Here is a 19,578-nt window from a genome sequence, read left to right as displayed (position 1 = left end):
TAGGCATTGACATCTCCCCTCCAATTGATTAATAAGTGCAGTGGGGGTAATCAAATAAAATGTACCTTTCTTTAAGTTTATGATTATTTGAGAAAATTGGAATATAGACTGAGTCATTGTGTAGCGTTATACTCACCCGACTTGGCTCAGTTCCCACGCTATGTGAATGTGAATCATCCGTCATCATATGGTCACATAATTGACTGGCGACCAGTCGAGGGTTTAGTCTGTGTTTCGCCCAAATTGGATGAATAGAATTTCTAGTGATTCCCACCCACTTTGCATGAGAGAGATCATCAAATTCCACTGAAATCGCATGAGGATTTTTTTTTTCAATTTATTACAGATATTTTACTATCTATGCGAGCAACACATTGTGACAGGCAGAAAAATTACATTTTCTTTCACTAGATGGCAGAAGGTGCAATTAACCTATGTAGGGCTGTATCATGATTTAGGTTCTGGGATATAACTTTTGACAGTTGTCCTCATTTAAAATGTGTCTTGGCTAAATAAAAATTGTCCAACACTGATGTCGACGTCTAATTGAGACCAAGCGAGCCCAAAGTGAACCAAACAAAGAGTGAAATGCCCCCCCCCCTCATGATTATGTATGAACCCTCAATGGTTGCCGACTCAACTCGGGTTGTCCGTGCATTTCGCAATGTGCTAGCATGTTCTTATTATCCGCTACCGTCGCTGGCAGAATGGTGAAGCAGTAATACTAAACACACTGTAAGTCGCACTTTTGAGATGAAGCTGGGAAGCTCTCGTGTGTATGCGTTGTGCTTTTAATAACGTGTGTCGATGCTCGCTAGGCGTAGCGAATGAGTAGCGGTCTGATGCGTTAGCTTGGCACTGGGGGGAGCTTGGTTACTTCACATTGTTTTTAGTTTTGTTTTTGTATTTTTTTTTCTGTCGTCTGTGAGGGAGGTTTCGAGGGGTGGTATGTTATAGAAACGTCTATTTCTTTAAAGGCTTGCCCGCATCTCCCCGAAACGAAATGTTGATGTTAGCATAGCGATGCTAGCAAAACGAAGCGTTGGTAGGAGGTAAGGAGACATAGGCCTTCTAAAATAATCGTTATTTCTAAAAGTGCTGTTTGTTAAGTGTTAACCTCTGACGGTCTTTATTGTTTTGTTTTAAACCAGCGACGACGTGTGTGACTAACTATGTGATTACACTAATAATGCAGCTCCATGTAGAAACTACTACAGTTGTGGTGTGTTTTGTTTTTCCTCACACGCCGCCTGGAATTTACTCCACATTTGTGTCACGTTATAATAACCGCATTGTGTGCAAATTTAGCGGTGGACTACTAGACTGTTGTTTGTTTCATTTCCATGAAATGCTCGTGCATAAAGGGGAAGAACATGATTACAGGCAAAGGTGCATGAAACGACAAAGGCCTGGGTTTGGGGCTAAGATGCGTTGAAGGATTGATTAAAGCACAGATAGATGGGACGATACTTCAGAATCAGAAATCCCTTTATTGTCATTGTACTCAAGTGTTAACTGAACATACAACAGTGCATGGGAGGAGACAGGCAAGCATTCATGAAAGGATACAGTGGAGTTTGCATAAAAAGGACTGGCTAAGATGCAAAGAAAGATTCATTTAGGTGTGGCATCTGTTTTTCCTGCCCTTTTATTAATCTTTTGACTTTTGAAGTGTTACTATTTTTACTTTCTATGCCTGCCTTTTAAAAAAGTACTCTTGGCCAAAGAGCTGACATTCCAGCGTTATTAAAATTACCAGTTTTGCCTCAAGGTAGACGTCAAAGTAAAGTGTGTGGGGCTTCATCAGATTAGGTCATATTGCAGAAAGAGTCAAGGACCAGGTATGTATGTGAGCAGCTGTCGGCCTTAATTAAAACCTTAGCACATGCGGGTGACAAAAACCATTAAACACAGAAACGCATGCATGTATGCAGGATGAGTCACAGACACAAAGTTTTATCAGCAAACACAAAGTCCCATAATTAGCCAGATAATTAGTACAATATTAAACAAGTACGTATATAGTCATGGTTATTATCATCAGATCAGCCCCACTGACCAATCAGAGAAAAGGATGTTGTCCAAAATGACAGATCTCCAGCCTTTGCCTTGCTGTTGAATTTAGATTCGCTCCAAAAGACTTAGGCCTTAGCAGCTTGTTTAAGATGTTGGATGCAGAGGACGCGACGGGTCTCAATTTCATCTGGCCTTGCCTGTGGTTCATGACTGCCTGACCTTAGCGGCTTCCTGCTATCGCTGGGGTGCTTGCGAGGTTACAAGGAGAGGTGCAGCGATTACACGACATGAGTCATGCTTGAATGCATGGAAGGACATAGGCAAAGATACTGGGCAACAGTAACGGGATTTCAAGCCTTGCTAATTTGAATACCAAATCAGTGCGACAGTTCATTTCAGAAGATGGAGGTTTGGGATTACATCATATTATCTTAAACCATTACACACGAATTACCTTTGGCTGATCTATGCAAAAAGAGATGAGCTGTTCGGGTCATGTGATTGTCATTGCCATGCTTTTTTTTTTCAATGCGAATTAATTTATATAAAAAAAAGTTTCTATTTTTGCAGGTGAAGAATGGCTGACAAAAAGGGAAACACTGTCACTCCAGTCAAAACACTAACAAGGAAGGAAAAAGAAGTGCGTAAGAAAAAGGTACGGCGCTTATGAACGTCAACTGAAGAGGAAATGTTTTAAATGTGTTGATTCACAAACTTAATTGCGTGATTTTGTTTCTGTTACAGGAGCAAGAAAAGGCAGCTGTTGTGTTTGAAGAATTTTTAGCATCATTTGAGCCTAACCAGAAGAGTGGCGCGAAAACCTTTGTTCGCGGTGGCATTGTGAACCCAACAAAAGGTCAGGTGTTAAGACTTGCTACGGTTTTATATGTCTCTGCCAACACTAAATAGTGCACACTTTATTCTTGCAGATGAGGAAGCCGCGGAAGCCTCCAAAAGTCGGCTTTATCGACCTGCCTCAAAGTTTGTTCCCCTGCCTGATGATGTCACACCAGCATCATCCGCAGACAGCAAAAAATCTGTAAGTCTGGACCCAATTGAATATCCAAATTTAGCCGTTGCATTTATTTAAAAAAAAAAACACTAAAACATGTGAGTGGCATGTACCATGGCTTCTCTGATTCACAGGCTTTTAAAAGAAAGATAGAGGAAAAAAAGAAGAGTAACTTGGAGCTCTTCAAAGAAGAACTTAAGCTGTGAGTCTACACAAGTTCCTCATGTGGTATTTACCTTAAACCATGTGCAGTTTTTAAAAAAAAATATATATTATTGTATGTTTTTTTTTTTTTTTTGGTTTTTAAAAAATTAGAATTCAGGAGGAACGTGAAGAGAGACACAAAAGAAAGCAAACGGAACCAACTGGTAGCGGAGGATACGGACTTCTGGAATCACCATTGTTAGGGCGGCCTAGTAAGAAACCTGTCATGCTCCATTAGACAAAAATGTCGAAATAAAATGGTGCCTTGATATATGAGCAACCCGTCTTGCGGGTTTTTCAGGGTGTGCGACGTCAATAAGCCGACGGTGGCCATTGAAAAAAAAAACCTCATTCTGTCCAAAAAAAAAAATGTCAGCATGCTCTGTATGCGAACCTGAAAAAAATTGCTCAGTCATGTAACTGCCCCTGCATTTGATTATTGTAATTGTCATGACAGATGTTTAGTTTTGCATAGAAGTTAGAGAAAAAAAGTGTCAAGCTTTTGCAGACCACATGAAATAACATTTAGGATAATAAACGGAAGCATGGTAGTCCAATCCTCGATTGATTTTTATTTTTCAAATGAAATGTAGCACTGCCCTACTAAACATCGTTGTGTTCCACAGCATTTTATGATGACCCAACAATACCGACCACCACGAATCTATACATCAGTTGCATCAGTCCAAAGGTAAGCCTCGCACTGGATCGCGGCGTGCGCTCATTTTAGCCTAGCCGCCGCTAACGCAATGCACGCTGTTGTTCCTAAGATGAATGAGGAAATCCTTTGCAAAGAGTTTGGTAAGTACGGTCCTCTGGCCAGCGTCAAGATCATGTGGCCCCGCACGGACGAGGAGCGCTGCAGAACTTCAAACAGAGCCTTTGTGGCTTTCATGACACGGAAAGATGCAGAGCGCGCTTTGGCAGCGCTAGATGGTACTTCGAAAAACAAGCTCTTTTGAATATTTATTCTCATGGATATCTCTGATACCGATTTTGTTTTGTGGGGTTTTAGGGAAAGTGATTATGGGCTTTGAAATGAAGCTGGGATGGGGCAAACCAGCTCGGATTCCACCTCAGCCGCTCTACACTCCGGTCGGGGTGAGGGCCGCGCCGCCACCGCAGTCTGGCCTTCCTTTCAACGCTCAGCCAAGGGATCGCTTTCGAAATGACTTCACCAAACCCCTGGCCTTGTCCAAAGTCGATCTCGACAAGGTATCGTCTTGTTTGATTTTGCTTTATGCATGCGCATGAAATCAGAGCAGCCGTGCCAATCAGACGCGTCATTGGGTACGCCTGCACATCTCATGAGACAAACCGTTTTAAAAATTGATCTTCAAAGTGCTTGGTGGGAGGGTGATCAATTTAACATATATTGATAGAATATATTCCCTGATTTTAGCAAATAATTTGCATCTGCATATATATCATTTATTCATTTATTTATTTATTTTAGTGGTGACAAGAGTAATTAAATAATTTTCCACTAGATGGCAGAAGGTTCATATCGCAGAGTATCCTGTTTTCATTCATTGAAGAGAAAATGTGGAACCGCGCACACTGAGTAAACTGAGATGTGTATCGACTATTAAATACTTTTTTTGTATGGTGGTGTGCTGTGAGATATTTTTCTAATTCATTAAAAAAAACAGTACTCATTCAGGGTTGTGAAACACTCCTGTCGATTGTGCAGGTGTACCTAATGTGATGGCCATTCAATTTGCATCACTGGTAGGCTGAGTCTGTGTTCGTTTGTTGAAGGATAAAACGTAAGGGAAGTCTAGCAAAATAATCCCTCACTTTTCGATACGGGCCTATCATCAGTTAGTGTCGACATTTAACAAGCTACAGTGAAGTAGTGGGGGCTCTAACCTCTTATACTGTAGCTTCATCCTCTGGAGGCCAAATTGTATTTATGTCACTTGAGAGTATTCTAGACAGGTGTGTTTTATTGGAAGAGGTTTGATGAAGCACAATTTTAGAATGGTCTTCAGTTTTTATTCACAATAAGGTAGCGGAATAGTAAACCTGTGCCACACTTAGCACCCATTCCTCTTGCCATAGCATGTACGCTATCGTTTCTCTGCTGTTTGTGTCCTGAAGTATTTCATCTGTACAAATATTCACATTTGTCATATTTTCACTATTTGGTTTGACTTCACAAACAGACTCTGTCCGAAGCCGTAGTCAAAGTGGTTATCCCCACCGAAAGGTACACACACTCTTCCTCCTTCGACTGACCAGCTGTTAGAAGTGATAGGACAGAGGCAGGTGCTCTAAACGTATTTATTAAAATAAAACTTTGCCCCGCGCAAAAAAATTAAATGAAAAAAAAAATAACAATGACTAAGTAGATAAATATGTATGGCCTCTAATTCAGTGCAGTTTTTCTAGATGGTTCCACTCTCTTGCTCTGCTTAATTTTTGGGTGCGCCATGATTCAATTCGGAACTATAAATACCACACCTCAAATTGGCGTCTTTTTCAAATTAAAGGGGGGGAAAAAATACAGGCGATTGTTTACCATGACTGATACCGCCATGTTTGTGTTATTTAACCTGCAGAGCAGACATGGCATAAAGTAAAAAAAATCGATTTTATGATAGAAAAATTGTAGACGTGACCTGTTCATTGCCTCCACAGCAGGAAGGTAGCAGATTAAATTGCATAACTAATTAGCTTTGAATCAGTGCCGTAAAAATATCTTGGTAATATTTGTATCCACATAGTGTAGTCTGAATGTAAAGAATCGCTTTAAGAAGTGCTGAAATGTGCACTGCACAAAACATAACGTGTAATAATTTAAATCGTCACCTGCTGTACGCGGTGTGACCCAGATTAGAGTCATTTGGGATGAGATCATGATTTTATGTCGGTCATTTACTCTCCGGACACATAATGTCATAAATAAATACGCTCTTGTTGTCTTGAGTGAGTCTTACCCTTATTTCACATCTAACTTGTGGACTTTTCTAACAAATCATCATATGGATACGATGCAAGATCTCTATTGCTTGTCATCATCGAAGGTCAAATAGCGCAAGTCGGAATGAACGTCTTAAATGTTTTGTTGCCGAGGAATTCTTTTTACCTCTTTGACTGAGCCATAAATAAGTGATCCGAGTCTGTCATGAATGCTCTTAGACGACAGTGACTGTGCACATGAGTGAAAACGGGGAGTGGTGGTGGGTGGGGGGGTTCTTTTAGACGGGCAAATATTTATGCTCCACATTTTCAAACAGTAAACGCTTTGACAAGTACTGACGCCCGTTAGACTGGCAAAAAAAAGAGCCGGCCTGCAGTTTGCACGGGTCACTAGCTCAGTGGAAAGAGGTATTAAGAGATCTTCCTTCCCCACCGGAACTGAGTCAAAGAGAACATTGAACATTTGACATAAATAAATCACTTTTTGTCTCCCTCCCCCCCCAACAGAAATTTATTATTCCTCATCCATCGAATGATAGAGTTTGTGGTGCGTGAAGGTCCTTTGTTTGAAGCCATAATAATGAACAAAGAAAAAAACAACCCAGAGTACAGGTACAAATAACGATATTTGTGTTTGTTTTAACCATTTCGCCTGTGAGTATCTAATAATTTTCTTTTGGCACAGGTTCCTTTTTGACAACAAGAGTCAAAATCATGTTTATTATCGCTGGAAACTCTTCTCCATCCTCCAGGTATTTATTACATCACTCACTTCCCTAAAAAATGTTTGCATCATGCTAAGAGTTGTTTCTAATAATTTAGTTGTTTGGATGATTGGGGGTTTGAAATTCGGCAACTTTCCTGTGTCGGGTTTGGATGTTAAGGCCAATTTCTGAAGCCAATGGCGATAATAGTAATTTCCTCGTGAACACGATGCCCTTTAATGTGAGTATGTCTTGCCTTCCATTTCTCAGGGAGAATCCCTGACAAAATGGAGGACCACAGATTTCCGGATGTTCCGTGGAGGCTCCCTTTGGAGGCCCCCCGGTTTTAACAGCTACATGGACGGAGATGAGGAAAAGGAGGAAAGGGAGGAGGTGGCTTCTCCCGAGGAGGAGGTGAAGAAGGGACAGCTCAGAACCGAGTGAGTACAGCAAACAGTCGTCGTTTGCTCTCTTGCTCCTGATGCCAACAAGCTTTAAAGTCGTGTTACTTTCAGCAAGTTTCTTTTTCAAACATTAACTTGAATCAAATTACCAAGAAATTAATCACCCAACCTTAAGTGTTGTTTATTTATTTATTTATACAAAACACGCAGGCACAGAGAGAGGCTGGAGGTGCTGCTTCAGGAGCTCACTCCCAGCAAAGGTTTGATCGCCGACGCCATGCTCTTCTGTCTCGAACGCGCCGACGCAGCGGAGGAAGTCGTTGGATACGTCACAGAATCGTTCTCCTCGCCTCAGACTTCGCTTCAGAAAAAGGCGAGATTCTCTTGACACACGCGTCAAGACTTACGCTGTATAGATTTTTTTTTTTTTTTGCTTCTCATGTTTTAAATAGAAAAAAAAAAGCCTGTATCCTTCTAGCAGTCCTCACTCGCTCACTTGCACAGTTCTCAAAATAAGATCCAAAGTGTGCTTGCTTCAAGATGGCATGCATGGAGCAGCAACACATATAAAAAGAGATTATTCAGGGATATATATTGCACTGTAAAAACCCTTAAAGAATCAATGGCTTAAAAATGAGACATTGATAAACTGCAATATCGTGTCGGTGGTATTTTACACATAAAGTGTTAACCTCACTACTTTTGCTCTTGTAGATCGCCAGCTTGTATCTTGTATCGGACATTTTGTCACTACTTTTGCTCTTGTAGATCGCCAGCTTGTATCTTGTATCGGACATTTTGTACAACTCCAGCGCCAAAGTAGCCGGGGCTTCGTATTATCGCAAACAGTAAGAGATGCCTTTTATTCATCCTTTTATGCATGGGTTTCATGATAACTATAATTTGGATTATTTTTTTTTTTTTAGTTTTGAAGCAAAGCTATCGCAGATTTTTGGGGTGCTTCATCAAGCGTACAAAAACATACAAGCCAGGCTGCAAGCTGAACAGTTTAAGGTAACTGTCTTTCATGGATGAGGAGTTTTTGCTCATAAATGTATTAAAAAGAAAAAAAAGCTAAAAACACAATTACTCTGCCTTCTTTGTTGCCTCCTGTAGCAAAAGGTCACAAGTTGTTTTCGAGCTTGGGAAGACTGGGCCATATACCCGCAGCCTTATCTCATCCACCTTCAAAACATCTTCCTGGGCTTTGCCAAAGCTGGAGAAGACTTGACGGAAGTGGCAGGAGTGAGTGGAAACGATCCTCTTCCTTTTATCCGTCCTCTATGCGGTATCCAAATGACTCGACGCTCCTCTTTTAGGATGCGTCCTTTAAACTTGACGGCGTGCCGTTGGACGCTGCTCTTCTAGACGGGTTGCCTTTAAGTAAAAGACCAGCGGATGACCTCGATGGGTGCCCCATGGGCTGGGACCCTCTGGACGGCGTTCCCGTTGATGACATAGACGGCGTTCCCTTGGGAAGTGCCATCGATGACATTGACGGAATGCCACGTGAGTAGCGCACGGTTGTTTTGTATGCATGGCGTGTGACTTCAAGCGTGACAGTGTCCTGACCTCGTTCGCCTTTGTCCTCAGTGGATGACAGCAAGGTGACTCTTCCCAGAGGGCCGTTGTCCAAGTGGGAGAAGACAGCCGACGACGAGACTTTCTCGCAAGGTAACGCAGCTCACAATTGTCCTCTGCAGAGCACAGATTGTGTGTAACGTTTTACTTTCAGCCTTGCCCGAGTCCAAGTGGGGCACTTCAACAGGGAAGGACAATGACAAAAAAGTGAATGTAAGGTAAGTAAGTGCCTGTGTCGTAGTTTTTGCTTCATCTACAGTCTGTTGACACATTTCAAAAGCGTTCAGCGTCAACACGGTCACGGTTTTGTCGTGAACAGTGTCAAGTCAGTGGATGGAGGCAACTCTGAGAGTGACAGCAGTGATGACTCGAACAGTTCCCCCAAACATGACAGCGCACATTTCCAGAGCTCACTCAGAAATTTTCAGTTGTCTGAGAGCCAAAGAAAAAAGCTGCGAGAGCTGGAAGTAAGTGAATCTTTTTGAAGTTGACGTTAGCCAATCCAACTGTCTACATTTTTTAAAAATTTCCTTTCTATCACAGATAAAGGAAAAAAAAGGCCATATTCTTTTGGGCAGCCAGTGTTTGACAAAGATCAAAAATATGAAAAATTGGGCCAGTGAGTTTGATTTTTATTTCATGGGTCTTGTTTACAAGACACTTAAGTTTTGGTTACAAGAATCAGTCAAGCTTAGTTAGATTGTTGGCCACCATAATCAGCCAGGACCTTGACCATGGTCCACCAAATGATGGATAAGAAATATGTTTGAACTGCTATTGTAATCTGGTTTTATGCATTGGTTCTAATATGGACAACATGCTTTTGCTGTAGTCACAGGCATTTTCATCAAGATTTTCCTTCAGCTTGGTTTATTTGCACCATACTGTACTGTACAGCGAACCCTCCAGGGTTTAGCGTCTGACCCTTGCATCACATAGCCAAAATGTGAAAATAATTTTTCTAATTCTGCGTAAATGCCACAAGATGGCGGCAAAGCGCCTAAACCTGAGGACGTTAAAGCATGAACCCATGTTACATGATCAACTGTGTGTTCTATGAATTCACAATGTTGCACAAGTTTTCTTTCGCTACCTTAAAAAAATATATATTTAAATTATTTTGAAAGTCACAATTGACTTCCACCTCCATACAAGTGAACACATTTTAACACAACCCTTGTAACCCAGTTGAAGGTTATGAAGTTCCAAGATGAGCTGGAAAGTGGCAAAAAGCAGAGGAAGTCCGGAATGAGCATCCAACAGCACGTGGAACACTATCGGAACAAACTGCTACAGAAGGTATTTGAGCAAGAAAAGCAAACTTCTCAGTAAGAATTCTTTAATGGCAACAAAGACAAAAGTACGCATGAGTACAATTAGGAGCACAAAAACATCGTTCAGTGGGTGCAACATAGTTTTAATCTGGCTTCACAATGAAAATACTGTTCCTCAAGAACCAGCTTGCTAATAAAAACATGTTTGTGTGAGTTTTTAAATCGAGCCATTTTATCATCCGCTGCAGGAATTTGAAAAAGATGACGAGAAGCCCGAGAGATCGACATCCAAATCAAAAGAGAGGCCAACAGAGGACAAAAAGGACAAAAAGAAGAGCAAAAAAAGTGAAAACGGAGACAGACAACGGAGTCGGGATTCTGACAAGCGCAGCCAAAAATCAAATAGCATCTCTCCTTTAAAGCAAGTGCCACGTGTTGTTGATATTGAGCAAAGAATAGAACAATTATGATTCTCAAAATGATATCGTCTCCCCCTCCTCCAGGTGTCCCAGACAGTCCAAACGGTCTCGATCTCCATCTCCAGAGTGGAGGGGACGAAGGTCCCGGTCACAGTCCCCACATCGTTCCCACAAGAAGACAAAAAAAAGTAAACACTGACTCCCGCCTCCAAGCCTGCAACGACAAGCAGGTGTCCACCACTCACAACGCTCCGTCATCTTGGTCCCAAACAAACCACCCACAAGATTCTGCTCTCTTTTGTATCATATTTGAACACTGTAATTATATTTTTGTTTTACGTTTCTTTATAAAATAATTTGAAATGTGCGATGCTCAAACATGAATTAAATCACTCCTAGTGATGATATGAATTTGCGTGTGCGATAGTTCTCTTGGCGGTGCAGGGCAAAAAAGTGCTAGGGCCAGGTTATCAACACTGCTTAAAAATACTAACAACAAACATTTTTATTGAGGACATCAATACAGCGTTAAGTTGCTTACAAAAGCAAAGTGTGCAATGTTACATTGTAAATTGACAGTCTTAATCTAGTGACATGTATCAAATAGAGAACCATTAGTGTTTCTGAAAAGTACAATTTTAAGATACCTGACCCCCAATAATAAACATATACAGATGTCCTGTATCTAAAACGTTGCTATAATCAACAGAGGAAATGTCAAGAAGCTGAAACATTTAAAAAAAAAATAACCAAGCAAACAAAAAAAATGTAGGCACATTTACAGATAACGATAATTTCAAGACACATTGAAATGTGCGACTTACACTTTGAAGAGTGTCTCCTCTGAGAAATGTGACCGCACAAGAAGCTAACCACATTTTTCTGCATCGACGAACACGTCGTCTCTGCTTAAACCACATAACGGTAACGTTGGCAATTAGAGCTTTGAGATGTGCCCAACTACTCACAGTCGCTTGGTATTTAATATGAACGGCAGAGCGGTGACGCAGCCGTCACGCCCGGAGCCAAAACAATTACGTATCTGTGTGATTTACAAATAGAAGTCTCATGGAGCTTAATATTTCTTCACATTGATGAAAACCTTGATGGCTCCGGTGAAGTCAGCAGAGAGTAGAACTTCGGTGTGATCCGTTTTCAGGGCACCTGCAACAAAATTTCCTTTAGCGCCACAACTAACAACACTTAAAATTTGGTTCCCACCATATAATTGAAACACACACACAATACCTGAAGGGATCGTTTCCGATTCATTGGAGTCCAGGCTCTTGCAGTCGGCATCTGTTTTTTCAACACCGCTCTCTTGTGGCACGATGAGACCGGGATGAGGTGCGAAAATGGCGGACGTGACGACAGCGTTGTGCGCTAAGGGAGGGTAGAAAGTTGAAATACGCGCGTTGGGCAGGTGGTTGCATTAAAATGCAGTTGGATGCACAGCAGCACAGTTCTACCTTTAATCCCTTCCCAGAAGTCATTGCGATCCCGTCGTACTGATGTGAATTTGCTGAGGTCGTGGTACGTGCTCCAGATGTACACGTATTTATCCTCTGAGCCGCTGACGATGAAAGAGTAGTCGTGGCTGCGGGAACACGGTGGAGTTAAAAGACCAGGTGAACAAAGAGACTCAAATTATAGATCTTAACTGTTTTATGTTTTAGTTATGCTATTCGATACTAATTCTGAACGACTCCAGATGATTTTTGTGGCACAGTTGCCTTTTTGTATACATGGTTTCTATGATGAGGTGCTGGATAAATCCAAAGTGAAAGCCCGGGCAGCAAATGCACAGCATTAGCTCAATTAACATAACGAGGCCACAACCGAGCCTTTAATGGATGTTGGGGCGAGGTTTTATGACTTTGTGGTTATTAACGTTGCTCTGGCCAAAAAGCTCCTCACCTGAAACTGGCTTTAATCTGACTGCTGCTGTTGACGTAACCCTTGTACTTCATGGATAGAGACAAGTCCCTCAGGTCGTAAAGGCGGATGCGGGAATCGTTTGACGTCACCAAAATCTGTGAGAAGAGAAGCGAATGAAAATCTGTATGTCTTAAGGGAGCCAATTTGCTAACAAGGTTGAGATTTTCCCTCACTTTTTTTTTTTTAATGCAGTCGAGTCACATTAAAATGAGTTTGTTACCTTATTCTCTCCAGGTAATGGTTCGATACCAGTGATTTTTCGCCCAACTTTGTTCCTGCCTCTGGTGGACCGTACGTGTATTTGGGTATGATATTTCAGACGCTGTAGAATGCATTAAAAAAAAAAAAAGCACATTATTTTACGTGATGATAACAAGGCAGCCAAACAGTAAAGAGAATATCTTAAAAGCTGATGTGGTTTAAGGAATGAACACAAATGACCACTTGCTCCTCATGGATCACCTCACAGCAGCCTTTGGAAACACTCAACTATTTCATTTTCATAATAATAATAATAATAATAATATTCCCTTTATTAGTCCCACAATGGGGAAATTCGAGATTCGAACCCAGGCCTCCTGGGGAGACTGGGTCCTGAACGCGGCGCCTTAGACCACTCAGCCATCCTGGCAGCCATCTACCAACTGGAACAGGCTTACAGTCAACTCTCGGTTCAGCTTTAAACCAAAAGCAATTCCTCCACCAGCCCACTTTCCCAAGGTCGACCCGCAGGGTTCTGTGCTCGGGCCTCTTCCTTCTCACCATCTACAGCCTGACAGGTCTGAATTTCCAATGTTATGCTTGATGACATCCACATTTACGTGACTGAATCTTATCTTCCCTGCTCCACACTGACAACCAGCCTCATTGGAATACAATCCTGGATGTAAAAACCAAATGGAAGGTTGTAGGCACGATACCTCTGTGTCATAGAAGATGCATCTTCCGTCATAGGTGCCGATGACGGCGTACTTCCCGTTTTGGCAGAAGTTTGCAGCAGTGATGAGACGCGTTTGGCCATCCACTTCATTCCATAGCGCCACCTTCTTGTCCGGAATGTTCCACAATCGCAGCTTCCCATCCAGAGAGCCACTTAAAAAGTATCTGTCGTCCTGCGAACAAACAAAACAACTGCAGTTAATAATCTGGAATTTTTGTGAGTTGAGTGTTTTTGAGCGATGTTATCAATTTACCCTTGGATGGAATGTGATAGCCGTGACAAAATCAATGTGCTGAAAGCAGCAGAGACACTCTCTCCGGGAGATGTGCCACAGTCTGACCGTTTTGTCCATGGACGACGAAAGCAGGAAGAAGTTCTACGGTAACGCAGCAAATTCATCGTATGAGAAAAGACAGCGTTTGAATGGAGGGTGAATTGAAAGCGGTGGCGATGGTCACCTTTGACCAGGACAAATCCAGTAGATCTGCCGTATGGCCTTTGTACTTGCAGAAGGGGACCTGGCGAAAAGGGGCGTTCCTGTCTTCTGTGTCTGGGTCCTCTGGAGCACAACTTGCCTGAAAACACAATCACAATTGTGATGCAGATGTTCAAACATCTGGATTATCCCCATATTCTCAAAACTTCACTCACCCCAGGATCAGTGTCAGATTTGGAGGAACACAAGCTTTCCTGAGATGGAGAAGGTGACACTCGACCTGGGGAAGCAGGCATAATCCGTCACTTCTCATTCAAGTGTCGTCACAAACGTCCGCGGACTGACGGGCGATACCTTCCGTGTTGTATTTCAATCTCATGTTGTTGAAATAGTCAAAGGCGGTCTTCAAGACCCAGATGCGAACCACGTTATCTTGGCCGGCAGTTGCCAGCAGCCTGCCGCAGTGCGAGAACTTCATTGTCCACACGGCGCCCTAAGAACAAGGAACAAATTGCCGCAATCAGACGAGTTTGGTTTTGTTTCACGATATAGGAGGAGGGAAGCGCAAATTGTCCTACCATGTGCTCGCCGCTCAAATCCTGTACGACCTTGATTTGATCAAAGTCAAAAGGACCCTTAAAGCTGTGTGCCGCCTTAAACTTGGCAGGCCTGGTGTAGGGCATCCCCTCGTCATCACTGGAGGACGGGTCGTCTTGATCGGTGTGGAAAACTGACACACCCAAGAAAAATGTTGAATTTATAGAACAGTAAAAAGTGATCAGTTCTGATTTGTATTTATTTATTTTTTATACCTTCATCACGAACACTTTTCACTTTGTTTACTGCCTTTTCGCCGTATTCCTCCGCAAGATGCTTGGCCTTCTTCACAGACTTGCCCAGGAATTTCTTAAATTGCGTACTGGAAATAAGGACCGATTTCAGATGAACGTACAATGACCCAATTGGCTTTGAAAATCGCACCGGAGGATCGAATGAGATGCACATCCTTACGTTCTTTGTTTCAGTTTCCCTCCATCGGTGTCTGCCAGTGGAGCCTGTGACTTGTCATCATCATCTGACTGCGCTTCATCATTCCTGAGAGGGGAAAAAAGGGAACACTGAACTTCCCTTTAAAGCACTTTAATACTGGAGACAATATTTTTCCAAATGAGTGTATACACTCAAAAGCAAAGTAATTCATTGACTGGCGCTCATAAGCTCATATCTGTTCCAAGCATCACAAAGAATTAGTTGGAAAAATGTGACTTAATTATTAATTACACTATTTTTTTGTGATTGAGTTAAAAAAAAAAACTGATCGCTCGACAGCACTAAAATAAATCCATGAATGGACACAATTCACTTACGTGATGTACTCTTTGGTCCTCCTCATGATGTGCAAAGTGAGAGGGTTAATCCCAGCCGGAAGTTTCTCCTCTGCCTGGATTAGCGGGATCTCTTCCCCCGTGTCTAGATTCTTGATCATCACACTGGCCAGGATTTCCTGTTTGAACATTCGGTACGGTCCAGTGAATCTTGGCGTAAGGAATGCGCTACCAACAACATGGACGTGGCTTAAAGCCAAGACAAATGAAGGCCACCGAGACGAGAACAACACACACAAAGGGCCTACCTCGTCAGTGAGTTCTCGACCAGAGTTGGAGCGTGGACGCTGAGGGCCCGGAACTTGTCCCTCGCCCTGAGATGACACTTCCTCACCCTCGTTCTCCTAAAAATCCCCCAAACAGCCATTCTTTCACCCGCTGCGCTCAAGACCACACGTCAAACAGATTGCGTCACTGACCTGTGCGGTCACCACCTTGTCCCCACTGGTGGCACTGGCCAGATCCAAGGAGTGCTGCAACTCTCTGGTTAAACTCCTCACAGTGCTACTGGGAGACAACAGACCAGACGGTTCCAGAGGGTCGCTGTCGACTGGACTCACTGCAGATACTGCAAAGACAAAAAGCGATTTAGTCAATGTGTGCAAGAAATGATTTTTTTTAATCACTAGTACAGTATATACAGTCAAGTCCAAGGGTTGACTCATTTCGGGCTTGACTGTCGATTCTACTATCTATAATTATTAATGCAGCTTTCAAATTTAAATTGACAGATACACAGATGTGGAAAAGGTACCACCCGCTAAGTAAAATTTGTTGCATCAAATTAGCTGTTTTTTCTTAAAATTATGTAATTGTTTAATTCACTTGTATTTAGTTTTTTAAATGCATGTATATAGCTTTTGAAACAATGTGTTCATTGATTGATTTTTTTTTAATATAAAAAAAGTATTTTACATGCACATTTAATAGTATTAAAAATCTAATCATTGCTTAATTGTCTGATTTTAAATAATAATACAAATACAATAAATGTATCTCGACACATACCGGTAATACTTTTGGATAAAATAATTAGTCAATTGTGAGGGAATTAATGATAAATATGCCTAAAAATAGTTTGAATAATTAGTTTATTATTAAAATAAACAGTTTTTACTTACATATTTGAACTATTTTTCTTTCATTTCATATACAAACGAGCTGGCCCATCTGCTGTTTTTATGAATCACACGTGGCCCTTTAACACAAAAATTTGCCCTCACCTACCACAACATTCACTTTTCACAAAACTGCTTCTGGATGTAATGAAAAAAAAAAAAAAGTTTGTCCATCTATGATTAACCCGGAACATTGCAGACTTGTTATTCATTTACTTCCATTTTGCATAAGTCAGTAATAAGCAAACAAGCCTCGGACTATTGTGTTTCCTTAAAGGCTGCAATGAAACGCAAACATAAAGCTCTCGCGCATTGAGCTATTGAGACACATCTTGCATAATCTAATCATTTTCTGAGTTTGACTTGTGAAAATATTTTGAATGTCTTTGACTGTTACCTCTTGACTGTGCCTCACTGCACAAAGCAACGTTTAAAAAGACGTGCTCGAGTCTTGACCGAGGCCCATTTCCTGTTTCCAAATTTCCGTGCACGCGATATCTTACCTTCAAGCCCACTGGGCCTGAGACACTCCTGAGATTTCTTGGAAGGGAGACGCTGCATCGCCGGTGGAGGCGGTCTTGGTGGAGGCGCTCCGCTGGGGGGGCGGGGTCGTGACGGCCCAGGCTTCTTGGTGCTGGCTACAATGTCTGGTTCTACAGTGAACTGCCTCGGTGGTTTTGTCGGCCCGGATGTGTCCGTAGAGTCCAGTGATCCGTCCGCGAATGAAACCTGCTCTAAAATGTCTGCGGATCTTGGTTCCTGCTCCCCTTCGGCGACCACGAGTGTCCCATCGGGGTGACTCTGTCCTATTGTGCTGGTGATGTCTGGGGGCTGAACACCTTCCCGTGGTCCAACGGAAGGTCCTGGGAGATCCAAGGGGTCAGGGGCAGGTAGAGGATCCACTCCGTTTGTCGCAGAACATTCCGGTTGTTCCTCGGGCCTCGCGATTGGCTTCGGTTCATCAGCTGCAACGGACGCCTCTTCAGGAACTTGGGCAGTTTTATTCCCTTCCTTTGACTCCGCTTCCGCGGTCACATCAACTTGGAGTTGATCGAACAATTCAGCGACAGCACCATTTTCCTTTTGACTCTCCTCAATGATGCTATCAATGATCTACAAGATAGAGGGGAAAAAATCCATCTTACTCATAAAATAGTTATTGTGCAAATCTACTAACTGAGGCTGCAGCTATGGAATAGTTCTAGAATTGATTGTTCTGCCAATTTTCCCATCCATTAATCGGATAAAATTTGATAAAAAATGTGAGTGAGGTGCAGTTATGATTCTTTGTCATCCTCACCTCACACACCATGTCTGAGACTTGTGGTTTTAAAAAGACTATAGTCTATTGTGTGAGTGTGTGTGTGTTATTGAGCAATAAAATAGAAAACCACACATGTAGGGAATCATCTTGAGTAGTCTCAGAGGCAGCCTCTCCGCAGCTCTCATCTTCATCGGATCTATGCGAGAGCTGTCCATAATGAAAACATTTGTGAAATTAAGAAATTTAATCACAGTAGTTTATTTTTTAGTTAAAGAGATCAAATAATCTTGATTTTTTTTGTAGTAAGCCTTCAAATGAATGAATCAGCTGCTCAGTAATAGTGTCAGCAGTTTACTACATCTTTTACTAAAATTCCACTCTCGAAACCCAAATTTCTTGATATTTCTCTGTTGAAAAGATTTAAAGTTGAAACTCGAAAGCCAAATAATCCGCTCCGTAACACAGGTCGCCTTACACATTTCTTTTCCTCAAAAGGAAATCATTTAAACAAATTCTTACCATCATAAAACATTAAATGAAGAGGCAATATTTTAGCTAAGGTTTAACATTCTTAACTGTCACACAAGTCTAAAGAGAAAGCAACTTCAGAATAAACTACTTCCACTATGAAGGCACTTTACAGACATACAATGGAAAGTAAGTAAGTCACGCTGTCAAGCCAAAGACAAAACAACAAAATTACAACTTCAATAAACAAACCTTAGGTGAAGGAATGACGAATTTCGCAGGAGACCTACAGGGCACAGAAACATGGTTAAGAATTACTAATCATCAGATTACTGGTTATGATAAACCTCCAAATGATCAGATGATACATCTGGTTTCCATTTTTAATGTCATGACTAACGAGCATTACTTGAAAGCTTTCTACCATTCAAGAGTCTTGCAACGCTGCCCATATATTGCGTTGAAAAATTGAAAATGTTTTGTTATCAACAAGATTTTTGTTGGATTGAAAATTAAATTGAATTTGTCAACACTATAAAACCAAAGGCGAAAACAACGTTCTTCCATGCTTTTATTTAGGAAGCGCGACACAACACACGGGGAAAACTGGCACTACATGTTGGTTTTAGCTACTTATATCTAATAGCAGAATGTGTTTCCCTTACACTTTGGGAGATGGGCTGAAATGCACGTCCTCCGGAGCATCGTAGAACTCGTCCGTGTCACTCGTGTCTGACGCCATGCTAACATGAAATGAGCTCTCCGTGATCTAGCTAGCCAGTCTAAACACCAGCTAACTAAGACAACAACATGCGATCGAGTTAAACTAAATGACACCCGTGTCGGTTTTGTTGCTTTCGCATAGTAACGGTAACATGGAAAGGGCTTGGTCTTGTCTCGGAAAACACTTTCCTGTCAACGTCACAGCATTACGTTACACTGTGCTTGACTACACCGACACATAGCGAAAGGCTGCAAGTCGACAACAAAATCGACCAACAAGCCGGCGATCATTTACTTATTTGCAATCGGGGTATCTTCCGGGAAGCAAAAATGGCGTCTTTATGCTAGTTATCCTGCTAGTTGTTTGGAGGCAGTGGACAGCCTTATAAACATACCCATTTCTGAAAAAAAACAAAAACAAATAAATAAATAAAAAAATGTCAGCCAATACCCAGAAGGCGGGGCAGAGGCCGTGGTGTTCGTCTTAGTCTTTGGTTTACACATCGCCCCCTGCTGTATAGGAGTAGATGTGGATGTTGAACGCATTAAATCAGTCATAATAATAATGATAATTATAAATAAAGTGTAGGTGATACAGCCAACCTAGCGCAATTAAAAGTCCCTTCAAAGTGAAAATGAATGTAAATTTGGCACACCACAGAGAGAGAAAGAAGAGTGTTGTCAACAACAAACCTGTCGAGTTTGAATGAGTATATAAAATGTGCATCAAAATTGTGAAAAATCAAGTTATTCTCTCCACTCTTCAA

General features: G+C 41.8%; 2 protein-coding genes and 1 long non-coding RNA gene across 4 annotated transcripts; 2 read left to right on the top strand and 1 right to left on the bottom strand.

Annotated features, from left to right (window-relative positions):
• The first annotated feature begins 613 nt into the window (after positions 1 to 613).
• On the top strand, positions 614 to 10,950 carry LOC148320160 (U2 snRNP-associated SURP motif-containing protein). Its single transcript, XM_088278868.1, has 24 exons — positions 614 to 735; positions 2,587 to 2,671; positions 2,761 to 2,872; positions 2,946 to 3,055; positions 3,163 to 3,230; positions 3,344 to 3,444; positions 3,859 to 3,923; positions 4,003 to 4,168; positions 4,248 to 4,447; positions 5,401 to 5,444; positions 6,665 to 6,769; positions 6,843 to 6,909; positions 7,132 to 7,301; positions 7,476 to 7,638; positions 8,034 to 8,113; positions 8,192 to 8,279; positions 8,382 to 8,510; positions 8,585 to 8,774; positions 8,859 to 8,939; positions 9,001 to 9,064; positions 9,166 to 9,313; positions 10,035 to 10,145; positions 10,369 to 10,541; positions 10,624 to 10,950. Exons 2-24 carry the CDS (start codon positions 2,594 to 2,596, stop codon positions 10,736 to 10,738), a joined length of 2,628 nt encoding a protein of 875 aa, XP_088134994.1. The 5' UTR covers positions 614 to 735; positions 2,587 to 2,593; the 3' UTR covers positions 10,739 to 10,950.
• Positions 10,951 to 11,026: 76 nt separating this feature from the next.
• On the bottom strand, positions 11,027 to 19,258 carry wdr44 (WD repeat domain 44). Of its 2 annotated transcripts, XM_088278865.1 has the most exons (20): positions 18,754 to 19,258; positions 18,341 to 18,374; positions 17,753 to 17,827; positions 16,860 to 17,469; positions 15,658 to 15,806; positions 15,487 to 15,582; positions 15,221 to 15,357; positions 14,865 to 14,948; positions 14,666 to 14,772; positions 14,432 to 14,583; positions 14,208 to 14,346; positions 14,069 to 14,133; positions 13,876 to 13,992; positions 13,671 to 13,793; positions 13,398 to 13,589; positions 12,698 to 12,799; positions 12,457 to 12,572; positions 12,009 to 12,136; positions 11,788 to 11,922; positions 11,027 to 11,703 (listed from the first exon to the last, which is right to left on the bottom strand). In XM_088278865.1, exons 1-20 carry the CDS (start codon positions 18,828 to 18,830, stop codon positions 11,615 to 11,617), a joined length of 2,727 nt encoding a protein of 908 aa, XP_088134991.1. In that variant the 5' UTR covers positions 18,831 to 19,258; the 3' UTR covers positions 11,027 to 11,614. The 2 variants fall into 2 exon arrangements, with proteins under 2 accessions (XP_088134991.1, XP_088134992.1); XM_088278866.1 differs by lacking the exon at positions 17,753 to 17,827.
• On the top strand, positions 13,118 to 16,540 carry LOC148320159 (uncharacterized). Its single transcript, XR_015839557.1, has 2 exons — positions 13,118 to 13,256; positions 13,340 to 16,540. It is a non-coding gene; the product is annotated as an uncharacterized LOC148320159 (long non-coding RNA).
• Positions 19,259 to 19,578: the final 320 nt, after the last annotated feature.

The sequence above is a fragment of the Idiotropiscis lumnitzeri genome, chromosome 17 (assembly GCF_059441095.1).
Source record: "Idiotropiscis lumnitzeri isolate Australia: NSW breed Sydney's pygmy pipehorse chromosome 17, RoL_Ilum_1.0, whole genome shotgun sequence".
In the NCBI taxonomy this organism is placed as follows: domain Eukaryota; kingdom Metazoa; phylum Chordata; class Actinopteri; order Syngnathiformes; family Syngnathidae; genus Idiotropiscis; species Idiotropiscis lumnitzeri.
Note: the sequence above shows the minus strand (reverse complement) of the source record. Positions and strands in the feature narration are given on the sequence as shown.

Coding starts and splice junctions, on each gene's coding strand:
- wdr44 (XM_088278865.1), bottom strand. CDS start 18,830: ATGGCGTCAGACACGAGTGACACGGACGAGTTCTACGATGCTCCGGAG. Junction 15,807..16,859: donor CAGGCCCAGTGGGCTTGAAG/GTAAGATATCGC, acceptor TTGTCTTTGCAG/TATCTGCAGTGAGTCCAGTC. Junction 13,590..13,670: donor CTATCACATTCCATCCAAGG/GTAAATTGATAA, acceptor GTTTGTTCGCAG/GACGACAGATACTTTTTAAG.
- LOC148320160 (XM_088278868.1), top strand. CDS start 2,594: ATGGCTGACAAAAAGGGAAACACTGTCACTCCAGTCAAAACACTAACA. Junction 2,873..2,945: donor CATTGTGAACCCAACAAAAG/GTCAGGTGTTAA, acceptor TTATTCTTGCAG/ATGAGGAAGCCGCGGAAGCC. Junction 10,146..10,368: donor GGAACAAACTGCTACAGAAG/GTATTTGAGCAA, acceptor CATCCGCTGCAG/GAATTTGAAAAAGATGACGA.